At 35.5% G+C, this 18417-nt stretch overlaps 1 protein-coding gene and 1 pseudogene across 4 annotated transcripts in view; one reads left to right on the forward strand and one right to left on the reverse strand.

Moving 5' to 3' along the window:
* TM6SF1 (transmembrane 6 superfamily member 1) overlaps positions 1 to 18417 on the forward strand; it is a 40889-nt gene that overhangs the window by 20073 nt on the left and 2399 nt on the right. For 3 of the 4 annotated variants that reach the window (XM_020966224.2, XM_020966234.2, XM_078151111.1), the window contains 3 exons: positions 1216 to 1320; positions 3621 to 3713; positions 3939 to 4058. In XM_020966224.2, coding sequence (XP_020821883.1) covers positions 1216 to 1320; positions 3621 to 3713; positions 3939 to 4058 — 318 coding nt within the window. Of the gene's footprint in view, positions 1 to 1215; positions 1321 to 3620; positions 3714 to 3938; positions 4059 to 12813; positions 14343 to 18417 lie in introns of all 4 variants that reach the window. The other variant, XR_013485284.1, reaches the window with a different exon arrangement.
* Positions 1314 to 2385, reverse strand: LOC110192228 (peptidyl-prolyl cis-trans isomerase A pseudogene; annotated as a pseudogene).

The following is an 18417-nucleotide window of genomic DNA, read 5'->3' on the forward strand; positions in this document are numbered from 1 at the left end:
CCACAATTTTTGATTAAGTAGCCTCTCTTGAGCTTAAGGTATTCTTTGGTGTAATAATTACATTAATCCAGGCTTCTAGGTGGTTATATTGTACATTACCTATAATGCATCAAAGGATTATCTGAATGGGCTGAAACACAAATACAACCTTTTATCTGGATTGATAGAGATCAGTATCAGACAAAGATATGTGAACATCAGATAATCCAAAATCTCAAGATCTTTCCCCTGCAGAGAGGAGAACAGGGAGAGGTCTGATTCAACAGAGTCATATCCCCTTTCCCACAATTGGACAAAATGAGATCTTCCCAGCACGAATATGCTTCCAAGTTGTTGTGATGGAGAAAGTTGAGAGGTTTAAATGTTCAAGGCAACTTGTAAGGCAGAACGGTCAGGGTAAACTGGAGTGCCATAGAGGCGGGTTCCAGATCAAAAGAACTAGTTACTTAATATCCATCCCAAATAAAAGTGGTCAACATTGACCTTTCAGGTATCCTGTTACGGTTTCAACTGCAAAACAAATTACATTCTTTTTTCTAAAAATCTTCCCTTTAATTTCCTACTACAGATATAAGTGTAGTTTAAAAAGACTAAGCTATAAAATATAAATTTATTTTTTATTTATTTTTTGGGGGGGAGAGGCAATCAGGACTAAGTGACTTGCACAGGGTCACACAACTAGTAAGTATCTGAGGCCAGATCTGAACTCAAATCCTACTGACTCCAAGGCCAGTGCTCTATCTACTGTACCACCTAGCTTCCCCAAAATATAAATTTATTTTAAAAAATGATTGCTAGGAAGATGATTATTCACTTTGCAAAAGAATGATCTATGGGAAATTCTTAAAATGTGATTATAACAGTATAGTTTGTACATGATTGATAACAGTATAGATATACACATATACATCCATACACAGAAACAGATAAACACATATGCATATATATTGATAGCTATCTATTGAAAACTACTGTGTAAAAGCTGGTTGGTAGATACATTGGGAACTATAATGTTTTTAAGCTGGAAGGAACCTTTCAATCCAACTTCCTGATTTTACAACAAAAAAGATGACATAACTTGTTCAGAGCTAGTCTGTAGCTTACGTGATTCTTAAAATCTTCTTTTTGAGGTCCTTTCAACAATGACAATATAGCAATTTGTTCTCTTCTTTGGCTCTTTTGAAGCCTATCCTTTAATTGCATGCTGTATTTTAGGTTGTTCAAGAAGCCCAGAAGAAGGGATTGTTAAGAAGACCATTTGATTTGATCTTTGTTATGTATCTCATCTTAGCAACAGGATTTTGCATATTTAGAGGTTTGGTAAGCATGAAAGATCTCAATAAGATACTAACCCTAAATTTTAATATTTATGCTTTAAAATAAAAAATGAGAACATTTGTACCATAATTTTATACATATTATAAAAATATGCTTCTTATTGGAACCCTGGAATTTTTTGAGGCCCGCCATCTACTGAAAGATGCTTTTGTTCTGGGAAGGTTTGTGGGGCAATTACCTCTGGGGGTAAGTTGAATAAGGAAGAAAGTGTTGTTTGAGGGGCACCCAAAGCAGATTCCTGATCTCTTTTTATTACCCTAAATTAAGAGATTAATTCCTTTAAATCCTTTTTCTGTGGTTTAGTTTTTATTTCCTAATGATTAACTTAACTCTGCAGTCTAGCCAGACCTGTGTAAAGGAAAGGGAGATGAAACTCAGGGAGAATGAATTGCAGCCACTGAGAGCACAAGGATTTCAGGGCATGAGAGCAGACTGGGGGTGGGGAAAAAGGAAGGCATTTATTCCTTGCTACAGAAAGAATGGTTTGGTTGATTAAGAGAAAACCAAACTAAACCAAACCAAAGAACTTATGAGAGTTCATAACCATAGTCAGCAATGGTGATCTATTTGCTGCTCTTGCCGTCCTGGGATCTAAAGTATTCCATAGCTTCCATAATGTTCATGCTTTCTTTCAGCTGGCCAAAGACCACATGCTTGCCATTCATCTATTCAGTCCTAACCATACAGATGGAAAACCAGGAGCTATTTAGATGTCAGGACAGGGTGGTTTAGAATGAAGGTCTCAGCAAATTTCTCCTCATAGACTTTGCTACCAGTGTCATTATGGTGGGTGAAGTTAACAACCTGGCACATAAACCAAGAAATGATTCTGTGAAAGCCAAATGCCTTGTAACCAAATTCCTTCTCTCCAGTAATCTGAGCACTGGGGTTTTCTGCTGTCTTTGAAACATCATCGACAAATAGCTCAAAGGTTATGTAGCCCAAGAGTTTGTTACTGACAGCAAAGCTGAAGTACAAGATGGGGTTGACTATGGATATAGAGAGCTGGGCTTGGGGCAGGGGAGGCAGCTGCAGTTGAGTCAGGCATCAATCAATTCTTTTGAATCATAAACATTTAAATGGCCCCCTACTAAAATACAATACCTTTGGATAGGGGTAAAATCTTGGAATATTATCAGCTACCATCTTAGACCTAATTAGCTGAGAGCAAAGCCCTAGGAAATTAGATCACACAATCTGTGCTAGAGAGCAGGTAGGAAAGCAGTGAAGAGGCCAGTGGAAGAATCCCAAATATAAATTGCCTACTTCACAGCCTAGTGCCTATCCTGTTTGCTTCAATTGTGGCTGGCTGCGCTCTTTTAAAATTCATAGATAAAAGACAGAATATAGATATTACTTTCATAATGTTCCTTTACTATGCCCCCCCCAAAGTTCAAATTTTCTAAATCCATAGAATAAAAAAGGTGATCTTTTTGATTATTGGAAAAAGACGGTAAAATAAGTGGAGATTAGAAATTCACTTTTTCTTATGAGAGATGGAGATCCAGTGACACTGGCCTCCTGGATGTTCCATGAACGAGACCCTCCATGTCTCCGATCCAGAAATTTTCTCTGGCTGTTCTTGCTTGGAATGCTTTCTCTCCTTTGCTCTGACAACTGACTTCCTTGGCTTCCTTTAAGTCTCAACTAAAATCCCACCTCCTACAGGAAGCCTTCCTCAATCTCTCTTAATTCAAGGGCCTTCCATCTGTTAATTATTTCCTATTTATCCTGTATATAGCTTACTCTGTATATATTTATTTGCATGTTGTATCCCCCATTAGACTGTAAGCATCTTGAGGACAAGGACTATCTTTTGCCTCTTTTTGTAACACCAGTGCTTAGCACAGGTGCCTGGCACTTAGTAAGTGCTTAATAAATGTTTATTGATTAATTGATCTTGCTCAGAGAATTGTTCAAACTGAGTTCTAACTGTGGTCTCTACACACAAAAGGAGGGGTTTTTTTTGGTGTTTGTTTTTTTTTTTTTGTAATGTATGCTTTGGCTTGGCAGTATTTTAAAAAGACTTTTGGAAGCTAAGTGTTGTTTCATTTCCCACTCAGCCATTAACATACTTATACTCTCCTTAGAATAAATTCAAATGTATCTTTATAGAAGATTTTCTTTTTTCATTCCTTGCTATTGAGTATCTGTGAGTTCCAAGTTTCTTATAATGGCTGAGTCGTTTATGACTTAAACACAATAAATTTAGCTTAACCAGCAGTACTTTGACTAGTGGGACAGAATTATGCCTTTAATAATAAAATCATTTCTGCCTATAGATTGCTTTGGATTGCCCTGCTGAGCTCTGCCGACTATACATACAGTTTCAAGAACCCTATATAAGAGATCCTGCTGCTTATCCCAAACTTCAGGTGATGTAGTTAACGAAACCTAAAAGAGGTATTCATGTAATTTTCAGTTAAAAAATGGTAAAATGTTGTTATGTAGCAGAAATATATAATAGTATTCAACAGCATAGTATTCTGTACTTTTTAAATCAGGATTAGTCAAGTATTTATCTCTCCAGATGACAAGGGCAGTGTTTTTCCATACTGCTGTGTGAGTAGTAATACAACTGTGTTTGTGTTTTAATATAGATGCTGGCATATATGTTTTATTCAGTTCCATTCTTTGTGATTGCACTGTATGGCCTTACGGTTCCTGGATGTTCTTGGATGCCTGACATAACACTCATTCATGCTGGAGGACTAGCTCAGGTATTAACAATATTTGCTCAATGAAAACATTTTCCGATGTTCTAGGTATTAATGTTGAATGGATAAAAATTACATCCTAAGGTCAGTGCTTTCTTTTGAGTTGTTGTTGAGTCTTCGTGACTCCATTTGGGGTTTTCTTGGCAAAGATACTGGAGTGGTTTGCCATTTCCTTTTTCAGCTCATTTTAGAGATGGGCAAACTGAGGCAAACAGGGTTATGTGATTTGTCTGGGGTCATACAGCTAGTAAGTGTCTGAGACTGGATTTGAACTCATGCAGAGGAGTCTTTTGACTCTGGGCCTGGCACTCTACCCACTTCAATACCTAGCTGCCCTAAAGTATTTTCTTAACTAGTGCTTAAAAAAGACCCTTTTTCTACTTTTCACCAGAGAAGGATCTCTCAGTCCCATTTCCCTATGCCCATAGAAAAGGGCTTAAAAATCTAATTTCTTGGGAAATTCTTCCCCTGATTTAAAGCCCTAGATAAGCTGTGGCTCAGATTATTATTGGTCTCATTCTTTCTCATTTAAATATAAAGTCACGTGTGGGACATTGGGGTTTCCCCCACTTTGTAACGAAGTGTTTTTTGTCATATTTTGAAGTCTCAGTAGTAAAACTAGAGAGATCCACCAGTGACTGCCAAAGTAGCTCAAGTTTTAAATGAGAACACATAATTTATAATTATACTAATGATTTTAGGCCTTTGGTTATGTTAGAAAGAAGGTGTGGTTTTTGAGATGGGTATTCTGCTGTAGGATGATAATTTTCACACTGTCTGTCCAGATTGGATTATTTATACTCTCCCCACACTGTACTAACATTTCTCATTATTTACAGTTTACAACTACATATCTGTTCTCCACAGGATACATTATAATGAACCCCTTCCACTTATGGGCAAAACAGAACCAGTGGTCCTTAAATTAAACAAATAGATCTCTCCTGCATTTTACAATAAATAGGCATATATGAATGATTTTTCAAAGTAAGTATGGTTTGTAAATAGCAAAACAAAACTGGGTCTTTTCCACCAGTAGGTAACTGATTTGTATGCTAATTTGTTCATTAATTTTTCTCTTTTCAACCAAGCAAACTTGAGAAGCAGGTACAAGTAAAAGTTATATGGATTTAGTTAACATTAGTAGCAATGATGGCAACAAACAGTATCCTGGGATTTGCAGGGTTATTGAATCAAAACAGGATATTTTTTAGAGCAGCAAGCAAAATTCTTAAGATCTTAGCTGTGTCTTGATTGTACAAGTTAAAACGTGAGTCACAAATGCTGAATTAATGAAGCTTCTAGTGTCCTCTGTCACTTCAGCGCTCCTGCAGTTTGATTTAATATTGTTGCCAAAGGTGCTTAGCTTACAACTTCAGGAGAGTTCAAGCATGATCCGGGTTTTAGGCATTAAGTTAATCAGAAATTAATTCATGAAAGATTAAACCATTTGTGCCTATACTTGTGAAAAGGTAACAGCATACCACCTACTTTTCAAAGACTTTGTGGTGACTTTTGGCCAAGCTGAGTCATTTTTTTTTACCCAGAACTGTTACTTTTATTATAATTTTATTATACTTGTCAGTCAGTCACTTTATAGTAAGTAGAACAGAATGAAAATTGAACTCAATTATTATCACTTCAAATTAACTTTTCAATGTTTGGTTGAATATATGCATAGTTTTTTAGGTATTTGTAATCAGTGTGTGGCTTTGGGTTTTCAAAAAATAGTATTAACAAATTTAATCCCAGAACATTCATTAGGGCTTCTGCAACCAGCAATGTTACATTTTTGCAACTTTCATGTTAATTCTCAGCTCTGTCAGAAGGTTTCATCTGTATAAATGCCAAAATAATTTTCTTGAGGGCCATAGTCTGTTTTTTGAGAACTTGCGCTATTTATTATAAATCTGTGTTTATAAGGGCTGAAGGACAGGCTTTCCTCTTACTTTATCTCAGATGGATTTTTTTAGACCTTTATTTTGGACCCAAGTTTGATCACATCAAGAATACTACATTACTTGGAGGTTGAATTTAATAAATTGTATTTCTAGCTGATACAGTAATTTACAACACGATGAACTTAATAAATTGTATTTCTGGCTGATGTGGTAATTTACAATTATAGCATACCTGTCAAAACCTTTCAAAATAACCATAGGAGACTTAGTTTTTGTTTGTCTGTTTGTTTTTTGGATTTCTTGAGGGTTTAGAAGCATCTAAGGAAGCAAGTTTGGGGTGAATCCCCAGGAGAGGTGTTTCTGAGCAACCATGATTTGAATGCAGGGAACATTCCACTACCTGAAGTTTATTTCCCCCTGTAATTTCTTCTTAGAGTTGCAAAAATACAACTATTTTTGTAAACAGATATGTAACATTTAAAAAAAACCCTTTTCTTTCACTAACTTCCTCTCTCTAACTCCACTCTATGCTTTTGTTTTAGTGTGTCTAAAAATAAAGAACTATTCTAAAAAACAACAAACCTAAACAAACCAAAAAACCTCTCAGAAACAAAATCTTTGGCCATAAGTGCTAGAGCAAAGATTTGTCTTTTCTCTAAGGCAGTTAAAGAGGATGATAATGGATGATTTTGTAACAGAGAGATAGCACTATGGATCACACATTCCTATGATATCATTATATGTCAGTAAGCTATGGTAAAAAGTTAAGTAGAAATAGAAACAATCCTGTATTCTTTTGGGCATATCATTAAATCTTTGCATGGAATGGATCTTATAGGTTATATATTCCAACTTCCTGTTTAATGCAAGAAAATTCCCTTTAGGAGGTCCCTGACAGGGAGTCATTGTGCACATTCCTCATGCTGGGAATTCACTACTTCTCATAGTATATTCATTCTATTACTGGACAGCTATAAGTCAGAACCTTAAAACAAAGTTAAAACAACCTCATACTTTTTCAACTTAAAGTAGGCTTGAAAGTCTCTTAATTTATTTTCAAGTACTAAATACCCGAGGAGAAACTGTAAAGAAACAGGTTCATAGGTATGGCTAGAATGTTGAGTTCTCAACATGTGTTTTTCTCTCTTTTTGGCAAATAGTTATAATTATTTTTTAAAGTAATTCCTTATATCAGGAAAGTGTTCCTTTCCTTAAGGTGAACAAGGGAAGGGTTTTTTTGTTTTGATTAAAAACAAGGAAAAGAATAACCGGCATTTCGATATAGAAGGGATTAAAAAAAAACTTTCTCTCTCTAAACACAGATTTTCCAATATCTCTGCCAGGCCTCACCCTGGGCAATGTTGTAAAGTCAGTTAAGTTTATCTTCGGCTCCTCAACCTCTCCTTTTGGGACAATTATCCTCTATTCTTGGCGTATTCCTTCCTTTCTGATTCTTCTTTCTCCCCACCCGAGAGCACAGAGCACTCCTCTACACTTTCTTCATCAAAACCTGTTTTCAGAAAGAGCCAATCATTGTATTCTTATTTAGTATAAAGTGCTTCATGTGTAGCTTCTCCTGGAGGTATTTGAATTTTAACTGAGGACCATAGAGGGAATTGCTAATTATGGAATTTCCAGTATCAAGTCACTATTTTAGCAGGGGTACTTTCCCAGTGCCCTGAAATCATATCCTATCAGCAACTGGCTGCTATACCACTGTAGTAGTTATCTTTGTCCTTTTTTTCTCTCTGGCAGTTTGGTAAATGGACTAAGACTTGACTGGTTAGAGGACATTATTAATATATTTGTTGGATGCTTTCAGACAACTTTATATCCTCTCATTTATTTTAGCTTCCTCAGTGTTGCTATGGTGTGTCAAAGATTAGTTCAACAGAGCTCTGACAAACATTTATTCAATGCCTCCTTTAAACGATGAGACATGCTAGACAAATCAATTCAGGTATGCTGTAAGATAGTTCAGTGTTACAGAATCAAATCAAAGCCGTGGCATATAATTTGATAGAAAATCTATTTGGAGTAGTGAATGATGCTGGCAAGTGTCAAACAATAAAGGCTCCTGTGAACCTGTTTCCTTTTCTGAATTGCCATTAAAAAAAAGAGCTCTAGAACGGAGATATCTGGGTTTTGTTTTTGGCTTCACCAGATATTCTGTGAATCTGGGCATAATGCATACTTGTGTCTTAGTTCATTATTTATAAATTGAGGCTGCCAATGTATGTACAATACAAAGTGCTTTTATACAATGTTATAGGTATAATGTTGTACATACAACTTCCTAATTTCAAAAATTATAAAGCAAAATATGAAGTCTTTTGGAATCTTTAGAAAAAACAATATTCTTTATTATTCCATAGTTTGTTTTTTGCCTAGACATTCTGCATTTTTGAATATAGTAATAACTGCTTCTGAGTGCCTTTTTTAAAAAGTGGAAAGCATATATACTTTGATAGCTCTGTGAACCTAATGATATGGATACTTCCTCCAAGGGTACAGATCATAACCTATCCATTCCTTCTCTTCCTTTATGACTCTTTTCCAGGACCTCCTGTAGAACCTGAATTAGAAGTACACTTAACATTCTAGAGGCCTTTAGATCTCTTAAAATGACTAATGGGAGCACATACCCCATCCACTGATTATCTTTTGGTCTTGCTGCATGACATGCCCACCTCCTTTTCTGGTCATATGTCTCTGATGATGTCCTTCACTGGTAAAATATCCTAGCCTCGTCATGCCCACCATGTTCCTGCCTACCACCAGTGTAATTCCCCAAAACCAAACCTGCCTGCTCTGCTCCTCTGGGTTCAGTTCAGGCTCCCTGTGTCTGTCTCAGTTATATGTGTTGCTGAACCTATATCTATGAATTGTGCAGATCAATGAGGTGCATATCATACTCTGAACAGCATGCATTCTTTATGCAGTTGGGTTCTATGTATCTCATATTCTGGGGTTTGATGTAATCAGCACAATGTTTTCCCAAACAGAAGCATCTAGAGGGCTTCACTATTTAAATGGATTCTGCACTGATTATCCTGCAAGACTTTAGCAGACACTTTTGGCTAGTATAATTATCTGCCTGGCTTATGCCTCACTTGATTTTGATAACTGGAGATCTTCAAGCACAGTCATCACCGTTTTATCTTTCAGATTACTTAAATGACTCTGACATGTGCATGCGACACACCTGGCGATGTTGTTAATAAACAGTAAATGTGGTGTAATTTTACACTCTCTACACCGTTAAGTCAGTTGTGACTTTAAAAGATATGGTTGTCTTTAGAATATTGTAGTTAAAGTCTTACCTGTTTTCTTATAGGGGATGGTTTTGATGGGCATAGATGAACATTTTATAGAGATGGAAAGTAGGTATACAGGTTGGCAGTAATTCGTAGACCTCCAGTTATCAACTTTTATTGTTCATCTTTTTTTCTTATTTTTAGTAATAATAGGGTCCAACATAGTTTCCAGACTATTGATATCCTCCCTTCTTTTAGATACTTGGAGAAGAAATCTCTTAATGCCTTCACAGTTGGTTTGCTTCCAGCATGGACTACTCTTGTATTTACATGGACTACATCTGTTTTATAGCTGGTAAAATTCAGCTGCTTTCACCATCTTTGGTTTCTTTAGTACCATTTCTCCTTCTTCATATGGCATATTGAGGGCTGTGATGTTCAAATGTGGTGGCCCCACTGCCACTGATATAGAGATTTTCATGACTGTAGTATTCACTGGATTTCTACAGGATATACAAATAACTACATGAAATATTTTACCCTAGACAAGGAAATCTTTCTCCCTTGAATTACATATGAGAACTTTTCTCAATCTAATGGGCATTTGGTCTACCTCATAGACTTGTTCAGCTATCTAAACGCTGAACAAGGAAGACTAGAACACTATTTAAAAGTAAGGAAAAGAGCCAAATAAGTGCCAGTTTCATAAAAGAAAATATCAGTTAGTAAACGTGCTTACTGAAGAAGTTAATGTTTAGCCAGTGATTAGTTTTATCTGATCTACTATCATCCATCATCCAGAAATAAGTTGGCTTTGGCAGATCACTAATATTACCATAGAAAAAGGACCATCCCTTCATTAGATTTATCTCCACTTATTTTGTTTTATCCTGAAGTTGGAAAAATTAAACAGAAACCAAGGTTTAAATACTTAAAATAAATTTTAAAGATTAGACCACCACTTGGGTTATTGTGGCTTAAAATATAGGATTGAAAGGTACTGGTCAGGGATGAAGTGTGGCTGACAAAGACTGGATAGAAATATTCGTGTTTGGAATCTTGCAAATCAGTTTGAAGCAAAAAAAAAAAGGTTTAAACTGAAAAGGAAGGAAGAAAGAGAAAGTTGCTTATGTATATCTACCCATAGTCAGAAGAATAGTAGTAGAGTCATCTGTTTCACTATTGGGAGTCACCCTTTGGATCAGGAAATGGCAAACCACTCTAGTATCTTTACCAAGAAAACTCCAAATGGAGTCATGAAGAGTTTGACATGATTGAAAAATGACTGAACAAAACACCTATTCCACAGGAGACAAAATTAAAAAATGGACCAGCAATCAAATCTACACCCTCAGATATTTATGCACGAGTTCACCAAATATGAGTAACAAGATTTAATAGAGATCTTAAAAGGCAAGTTTGACCTTATGGGTATCACTGAAATTAATTATAATATAGCACTGAAAGGGTAAAGCTAATTAAAAAGAAAAAATCAGGTGAAATTGGTTTTTTTGGGGGGTGGTGGTGGTGGTGGAGAATATCATTGTATAATGATGATATATTGAGGAAATCCAGGAATGGAAGTTGGGGGAGGAGGGAGACATGGTAGAGGACATTTAGGTGAAGATTAGTGGAGGTGCAATAGAAGTAAGATTTTCATTGGGTCCTAACTATAGTCCACTTGAACAGACAGCAGAAGTAGATCAAGAGTTTGGGAAAAAGATTGCAGGCATGATAAAATAGTGATGAGAGACTTGAATTATCTGGAATCTGCTCTAGTTGTCTCAACCAAAAGCAGAGCAACTCATCATTTTCTGACATGTTTTACTGCCAGGTTCATCCTTTTAATTGTGGAAGAGTGAGTCCAAAAGGGGAAATTCTAATTGAGATCTAATTCTCACTAACTGAACTGGTTGCTGGGGTAGAAATGAGGAGAAGAATGACTATTCTATTTTAGAACTCCAGAGAGAGAAAAAGAAGTTAAATGGAATAATCTCACATGTGCTCTAGATTTTATAACAGCAGATTTTGAAGGACTAGTAGAACCTCATGACCCCATAGACAAAAGTTCTATATGGGTTGTCAGCCCAAAAAGGGTAGGAAAATTCTCAGGAATGAAATTCTGAGAACAAAGAGAAACAGTATCAATGAAGAGGAAAAGGTGGTTTTTTTTGTTTTTAAAAATTTTTAAATGCATATTAGACTCAACAACCAATGTTTATTTTTTAAAAATCACATATAGTAGATAGAAGAAAGGTTAGGTAGCAAAGAATGAATATAAACATATGATGTTATCATTTAAGAATGGTGTGGAGGGTGTTAAGATTTAGAATGAACTGAAGTTAGTGAGGAAAAGCTAAGGATAGAAAGTTTTGTTGGCTAACCTGGGGAAAAGAGAATCAAAGAAGAGATAACCTGCTACTCATTGGGAATGGGAGGAAGACAACTGTCAATAGAGAGGTTGCAAAGTTGATCAATCAATTAATTTTCTTGTTTTCTCTGCCAAAGAATATTATTGTTAGATTGGAAAGGACAGAACAAAAATGGCTAGTAGGGAGTCAATATTTTGAACCAAATAAGGTGATTGTAAGACAACACCAAGCTACCTTTAAATGAATTCAAATCATGTCCAGGTGAACTACATTCTCAGGTCCTGAAGAACTGGCGATGTGATTACTGAATGAGCCAGTCGCTAATAATTGAAAGACCACTGAGATTAGAAAGTACACTGTGGTTTCAGAGAAAGGTGGATGAGCCAAATTAAAAGAATTTGGAGTGGGGGTGGGGAAGAGTTACAAGAAAGTGAAGTCTACAAACTTAGACCAATGAGCTTGATTTTTGATTTCTGACAGAAATTCTTAGATAGATTATTAAAAGGGGAAGGGAAGGAAATAAACATTTGTATAGCACCCACTAAATGCCAGGGATATGCTAAGTACTTTGCAAATATTATCTCACAACAACCCTTTGAGAGAGGTACTGTTATTATCCCCATTTTACAGTTGAAGAAACCGAGGCAGACAGCAGTTAACTGACTCGCCTAGGGGCACACAGCCAGTAAGTGACAGGAAAAGAATGGTTAGTGAAGATTTAGAAAAGGTAATCACAAAGAGCCAGTATGACTTTATCAAGAACAGCCTAGTTTCAATTGCTTTTTTACAGAATAGCTAGACTAAGTGAATGTATATATATAATTTACCTAGATTTTAGTTAAACATTTGGCAGAACCTCTTCTCTTATGACTGTGGTCAACAAAGGTGATACATTTGCTAGACAAAATAGTAAAGTTCAGTGACATCAGAACTGGTTGAATGTCTGTAACCAAAAGGTAGTTATTAATATTTTCCATGGCAATGTGGAAGTGCCCCAGGCATCAGTGCTTGGCCCTGCGTCATGCATCATTTTTATCAGCGACTTCAGTGATGTCATGCATGGTACACTTATCAAATTTCCCGAGGACACAGTGTTGGGAAGTTTAGCTCACATATTGAATCACAAGAGTCAAAATTCAGAAAGACCTTGACAGGAAGGACAGTGGGGAAAATCCAAAGGCAAAAGAAAATGTGGATAAACATAAAGCCTTATAACTGGATTTTAAAGGTCAACATTACAAGTACCAGATGGGAGAGACAGCACTTGGCCTACAAGAGGATAGCAAGCTTTTACCCAAATTCTGCACACTTTAGGTGAGTTGATGGCATGATATAAGAGACAGGCATGTTGACTTGATCTTGGCCTTCAGTTAAGAAAGGAATAGTGGCCAAGGCTAAGTAGGTGGGGCTGGTTCGTTTGCACTCTGGTGTGATAAGAACAGATCTGGAGTACTGGGTTCAGTCCTGGGCACTGAAGAACGCTGAAAAGCTGAAAAGTATCTAGAGAACAACCAGTATAAATGAATGAATGAATGAATGTGAATTATATATAATGTATATCATATGTAATATACGTCAATATAACCAGCATATTGATACCAAGGACATTGAGTTCGTATCATATAAGAGGAAGTTGAAGGAACTCTAGAGATGGTTGATTATAGAAGACTTAGGGAAGAGGGCATGATAAATTTTTTTTTTTTTGGTGAGGCAATTGGGGTTAAATGACTTGCCCAGAGGAAATATTATGTGTCTGGGGCTGGATTTGAACTCAGGATCTCCTGATTCTATCCACTGGGCCACTTAGCTGTCCCAATAACTTTCATCAAGTGTTCAAAAACCTGATGTAGTACATAGTGTGATTCTATGTTACAGGCACCTTTTCAAGTCTTTTCATTTGGAAATTCCAAGACTAGCCACATAGAAAATAATTCTTTAAATAAATTCAAGGTTTTTAGTTGAGTACAAATTTAAAGAACCATTTTTTGTCCCTGAGAAAACTAAAAGCTATAGAGCATTTTCTAGCATGGTGGTTCCACTTGGCTTTTTCCATGGAGCATAATCAAAGGATGAAAGTTAAGTAGGCCATGGATTATTTTTATATTAAAATGTGAGTTATCTTTATATCTTTGCCTGTTGCTTACTCTGGCTGTACAGTATATTATTACCTTTTCAAGTTTAAATTATAATCCTCCCTCCTCTTTAAGGTTTCTATTTCTTTCTCCCTCAACACATAGCATGATGCCTTATACATAGTAGGTGCTTAATAAATGTTTGTTGAAATTTACAAGTGTTTCTTTTCACTGGGACATTATCACTGACCTAGATCCCTATAACTGAAGCATAGACGCTGGAAGGAGTGGTAACATTTAGAGCAAAGGAAAGCATGAGAAAGATGCCAGAGGGCAACCTTTACTAGGCCAAAGTTTGCACAACTGTGTTTTAGAATTTAGAATAGACAGATGGTTGACATGTGGGTTGGATAGGGAACTGATATCCAAATAGTAACAGAAAGTGGTATCACTATGAAATGTAAGGAGAAAAAAGCCACCCTGGGACAAACTGAATAAAACCTGAACCAACAAAAAATTAAATCAAGATAAAAATTACTCTAGGCAATAATTTTAGGGAATCCTTTCACTTTCATAACTGTGGATTCCAAACAAACAGCTATTTTCTTACTTTAGGAGTGAAGTTTCTCCAAATCTGGTTGATAAACATTCCAGCCTGCTTGGTGACTAATGGATCATTTTATAGGTATTTATGTAATTTTTAAGAAATCAGCTAAAGTATATATTTTCTGTTGCTTTCCAGTGAAAATGTCATTCCAATTTTTTTTCCTTAGATAATTGGATAAATTTGTTAAAAAGCAGTCAGTGCTTTTGGCCACAATCTGGACTAAGAACCAGTCTTATTTTTAGTTATATGGTTTGAAAATAATGAAAATCCTTATTCTACCTATGAGGTCAATTAATTAATTTGATAGCTGTAAAAATAATCTGTGCACATGATTACTTTGGAAATTAAAGAAACTAGAAAAGAGAAGTACAATGACTTTAGTGGAGTACCTAAGGTTGACTAGTTAATCTACCCACGTATTTCACAACACTGTAGTTGTACTATTTATTAATTTCCCCTCAATCCTATGGCCAAATCAACTTTATTAACCAAAGTAGAAGCAGGCCCAGGAACCTAATTATTTTATGTAGCTCTTTCCTCCCTCTTCCCAAATAAAAATCCTTTGAATTTTCCCTGACTATTCAGACACAATCTAATTTATTTTTATTTTTATTTATTTTTTTAATCTTATTTTTAAAAACGGTATCGTAATATTATTTTGGATGACTGTTTGCCTACAGAGTTAATGTAGGATGTTGCTACTATAATTGTAAGATTAATTGAGGGTAAGGACTTGGGGAGTGTGCTTCGTCTTTTTTATTTATTTATTTATTTGTTTGTTTGTAAAATGGTGTTTCTGAAAGTTGGAAGAATACTTGAATAAGGAACTGGTAAGCTTAAAGATATTAATTAAAGATATTAAAGATAATAATAATGATAGCATTTACATACTGCTTTAAAATCTGGAAAACTTTTTATATTTTTATATCCTCACAATAACTCTGGGAAGTAAGTGTTATTATTAGCCCCATTTTACAGATGAGGAAACTGAGGCAGACAGGCTAAGTAGCTTGCCAAGGTCACACAGCTAGAAAATAGCTGAGGCTAGATTTGAACTCACATCTACCTGATTCCAGGCCCAGCATTCTATCTACCATGCCACCTAGAAAAGGAGGGGGGGAAAAATTAGCCAATTTTTCATTAGCATTGTGGTCATTTCAGTCTTTCCTTTTGATTTTCTTTTTCACCAGACAAATGGGCAAAAGGTCAGGAGAAACAAAAACAAGGTTTTTTGGGTTTTTTTGCTCATTTGTTTTTAACATCAATAATCAAGAGTTGGATTTTTAACTGAGTACACAGAACTTGTTTCTGGCTCTGAAATAGGTGCATCTACTCAAATGTATTGAAGTATCTGCCACTCACTGAGTATAAACAAGATTTTAAATTCTCAATGAGAAGCAAGCCCTGTATTGGATCAGATTAACTGTATAATCACCGAATTGTAATGTCACCTTTTGCCTGTGGTTTTTGGACAGACCTATAGACTGAAATAGAGTATAAAGCTTGTGAAGTTGTGTAGTCTGGAAATAGCTGTGGACGTTTAGGATCACTGGTCCAGGCTGTCTACTGGAAGAAGACAAAGCTTTGAGAACTTCATTTATATTTTTTTCCTTCCAAACTTTTATCCAGTGTACAAAAAGAAAAAGAAAAAAAAAAGGCCAAACTATAAAGTAACTAAACAATTAGAGGGGGGGAAAAGACCAGAGGTCAACTCCTTCTTTTTACAGGTGAAGAAACTGAGGCACCCAGTGAGGTTAAATAATATGGCCAGTGTCACAAGGCAGAAAATGGTAGAACCAGGATCTAAAGCCAGGGCTTCTGATTCCAAATTCAGTGCTACACTGTGAGGGGCTGCCTGTAATTGTTAGGGATGTTAAAATGTCTGCCTGATTCCATATTTATAAGAGTCCTTTTACAGAATTAAAATATGTCAGAGATCTCTGTAACTGTCAATAAGCCCCCTGGACTTGAGACTGAAGCTTCTCTGTGGCCTGTATATTCCTGTAGCCCTTCAGAGATTTGGGATGGGACTTCAAGTAATTCCTAATTTTACTTTAGCCATATGGCTTGGGCTCTTCCAGAAGGGTACCAATATATTGTGGGATATGGTTGCACTGACTATCTATTAGTTACCAGTTCATTAACAATGTATTAATTAACTAGACTGCTTAAATTGCTCTGATGATCTTATTCTGTTTTAACAAGAAAATTTATGATTAGAAAGTTCATAATTCATACTTTTTGGTCTGTCAAGTAAATTAGAAAAATCATACTAACTTAGGTATAAAAAAGATTACAAATATTTCTTAGAATGGTTTTGTATTTTGACAACTGCAAAGCATTATTTAACATTTATTGAGCACCAACAATGCGCTAGGCGCTGTACAGAACATTAGACATAGTACCTGCCCAGATGGCTTACAATCTAATCTAAACACATGAACTGTTTTGTATGTTGCTGTGAATTTGGTGTTTATGAAAATGAGGTACTAGCTGTATTTGAACAGTGCAGGGAAAAACTGAAAAGAATGTTTCTGTAGGTTTCCCTACATATCTCAACACTATTGCATGATATCTCTGCTGCCTCTTTTTCCATATATTTTCAAAACCTGCCTACTAATTTTATTTTTCAAATTCCATTATTTGTGAGATGGAAAAATGTCTATAAAGATAGAACTAAACTTGAATATTTTAGTTTGGTGTCTCTAGAAACACCACCATTTACTTGTCTTTCACTCTTAGTGGAGACCATCCCCCTCTGACACCAGCCTTGAAACTCTAGTGTTCTCATGATCTCTCCCACCTAGAAAAACCAGTTTTTAGGAAATTGAGGTATATTTACCATAACAGCTTAAAATGTCAACCCTCTCAGGATTTCAATGTAGCTCTTACGGTTAAATTTCAGGCATTGACTAGCAAGTCAGAGAGGTATATTTGAGATCAGTAGGCTTCTCAGTGCCTTTGAAATTATTGTGTGAAGAGAGTCACTATTTAAATATGCTAATTTTGACCATAACCTAATATTAATTCATGATATCATATGCTACTTACTTTTGTCTCCATAAAATAGCAGTAACAACAATAACAAAAAAAAACCCAATCTAGCAGTAAAAATTTATTTCCTTAAAATATTTGTCACATGCTAACTAATAAATATGTTGGCTGATAAATAAGCATTTCTACTTTTCCATTTCATAGTTGTAGAATTTTAGAGCTATCGGGAACTTAAAAGAGCATCTAGTCCAACCCCTCCATTTTACAGACAAGAAAACTGAGATCCAAAGATAGTTTTAGTGCTAAAGTCAGATGCTAATACTGTTATATTTGCTATATTAATAGAGTAAGTTTTGTGTAAGCTACTTTATGGAAATTGAAAATAAAAAAAATTCTGTGCTAAAAGTGATTTTTCCATTACTTTTTGGCCCTATCAGGGCAAGCTTTATGGAGAAAACGTGTTATCTGTGCTTACCTTGTTCTTATTTTGAAATCATAAGTTACTATTTAATTTCTTCATGAATTTTTATATGCTGAATTTCACTCAGGTTACAAAAATGCAAACATTGAAGTAGAACTAAGTTAAGTGTAACAAAATATTTTGAGAAAATAATGATATTATAATCTTATCATTTTTTCTTATTCTTGTTTCATTATTTCACTTCCTAATTAAAATAAACATTTTTCTAATGTATTTTTTTTCTGACATGTTCATGAATGATATATTGGAAGTTCAAGTAATTCCCTTTTATTTCAAATGCACTGCGTCAAGTGCACAACAGAACAAAGACAAGCCCACTTCCTTTTTCTTTTTTTCCATAATCCATGCCATTCTGGCAAAACAGATTAATAGGCATAATGGTATACTTTTACCTGAATTTATAGCCTGTGTTCCTATTTTCCAAACTGGGAAGAACTCCTGCTAGTTTTTCCCAATTATTGCCTTAACAACCTTAGGGTAAAACACAAGCTCCCAAATTCCTTACGTTGCAAACATAAATAAGTAAATATAATAAGAATGTTAATTGCTACATATGCTCATTAATATGAATGAGTTGCTTGAAAGACTAGGTAAAGATGTAGACAAAACAAAACAAGGATCCTCTGCGTCTCTTGCTTATATCTTTGATTAGCTATTTATGTGGGGGGGGGGAATCCG

The sequence above is a fragment of the Phascolarctos cinereus genome, unplaced genomic scaffold (genome assembly GCF_003287225.1).
Source record: "Phascolarctos cinereus isolate Bilbo 61053 unplaced genomic scaffold, phaCin_HiC Scaffold_3;HRSCAF=262, whole genome shotgun sequence".
In the NCBI taxonomy this organism is placed as follows: domain Eukaryota; kingdom Metazoa; phylum Chordata; class Mammalia; order Diprotodontia; family Phascolarctidae; genus Phascolarctos; species Phascolarctos cinereus.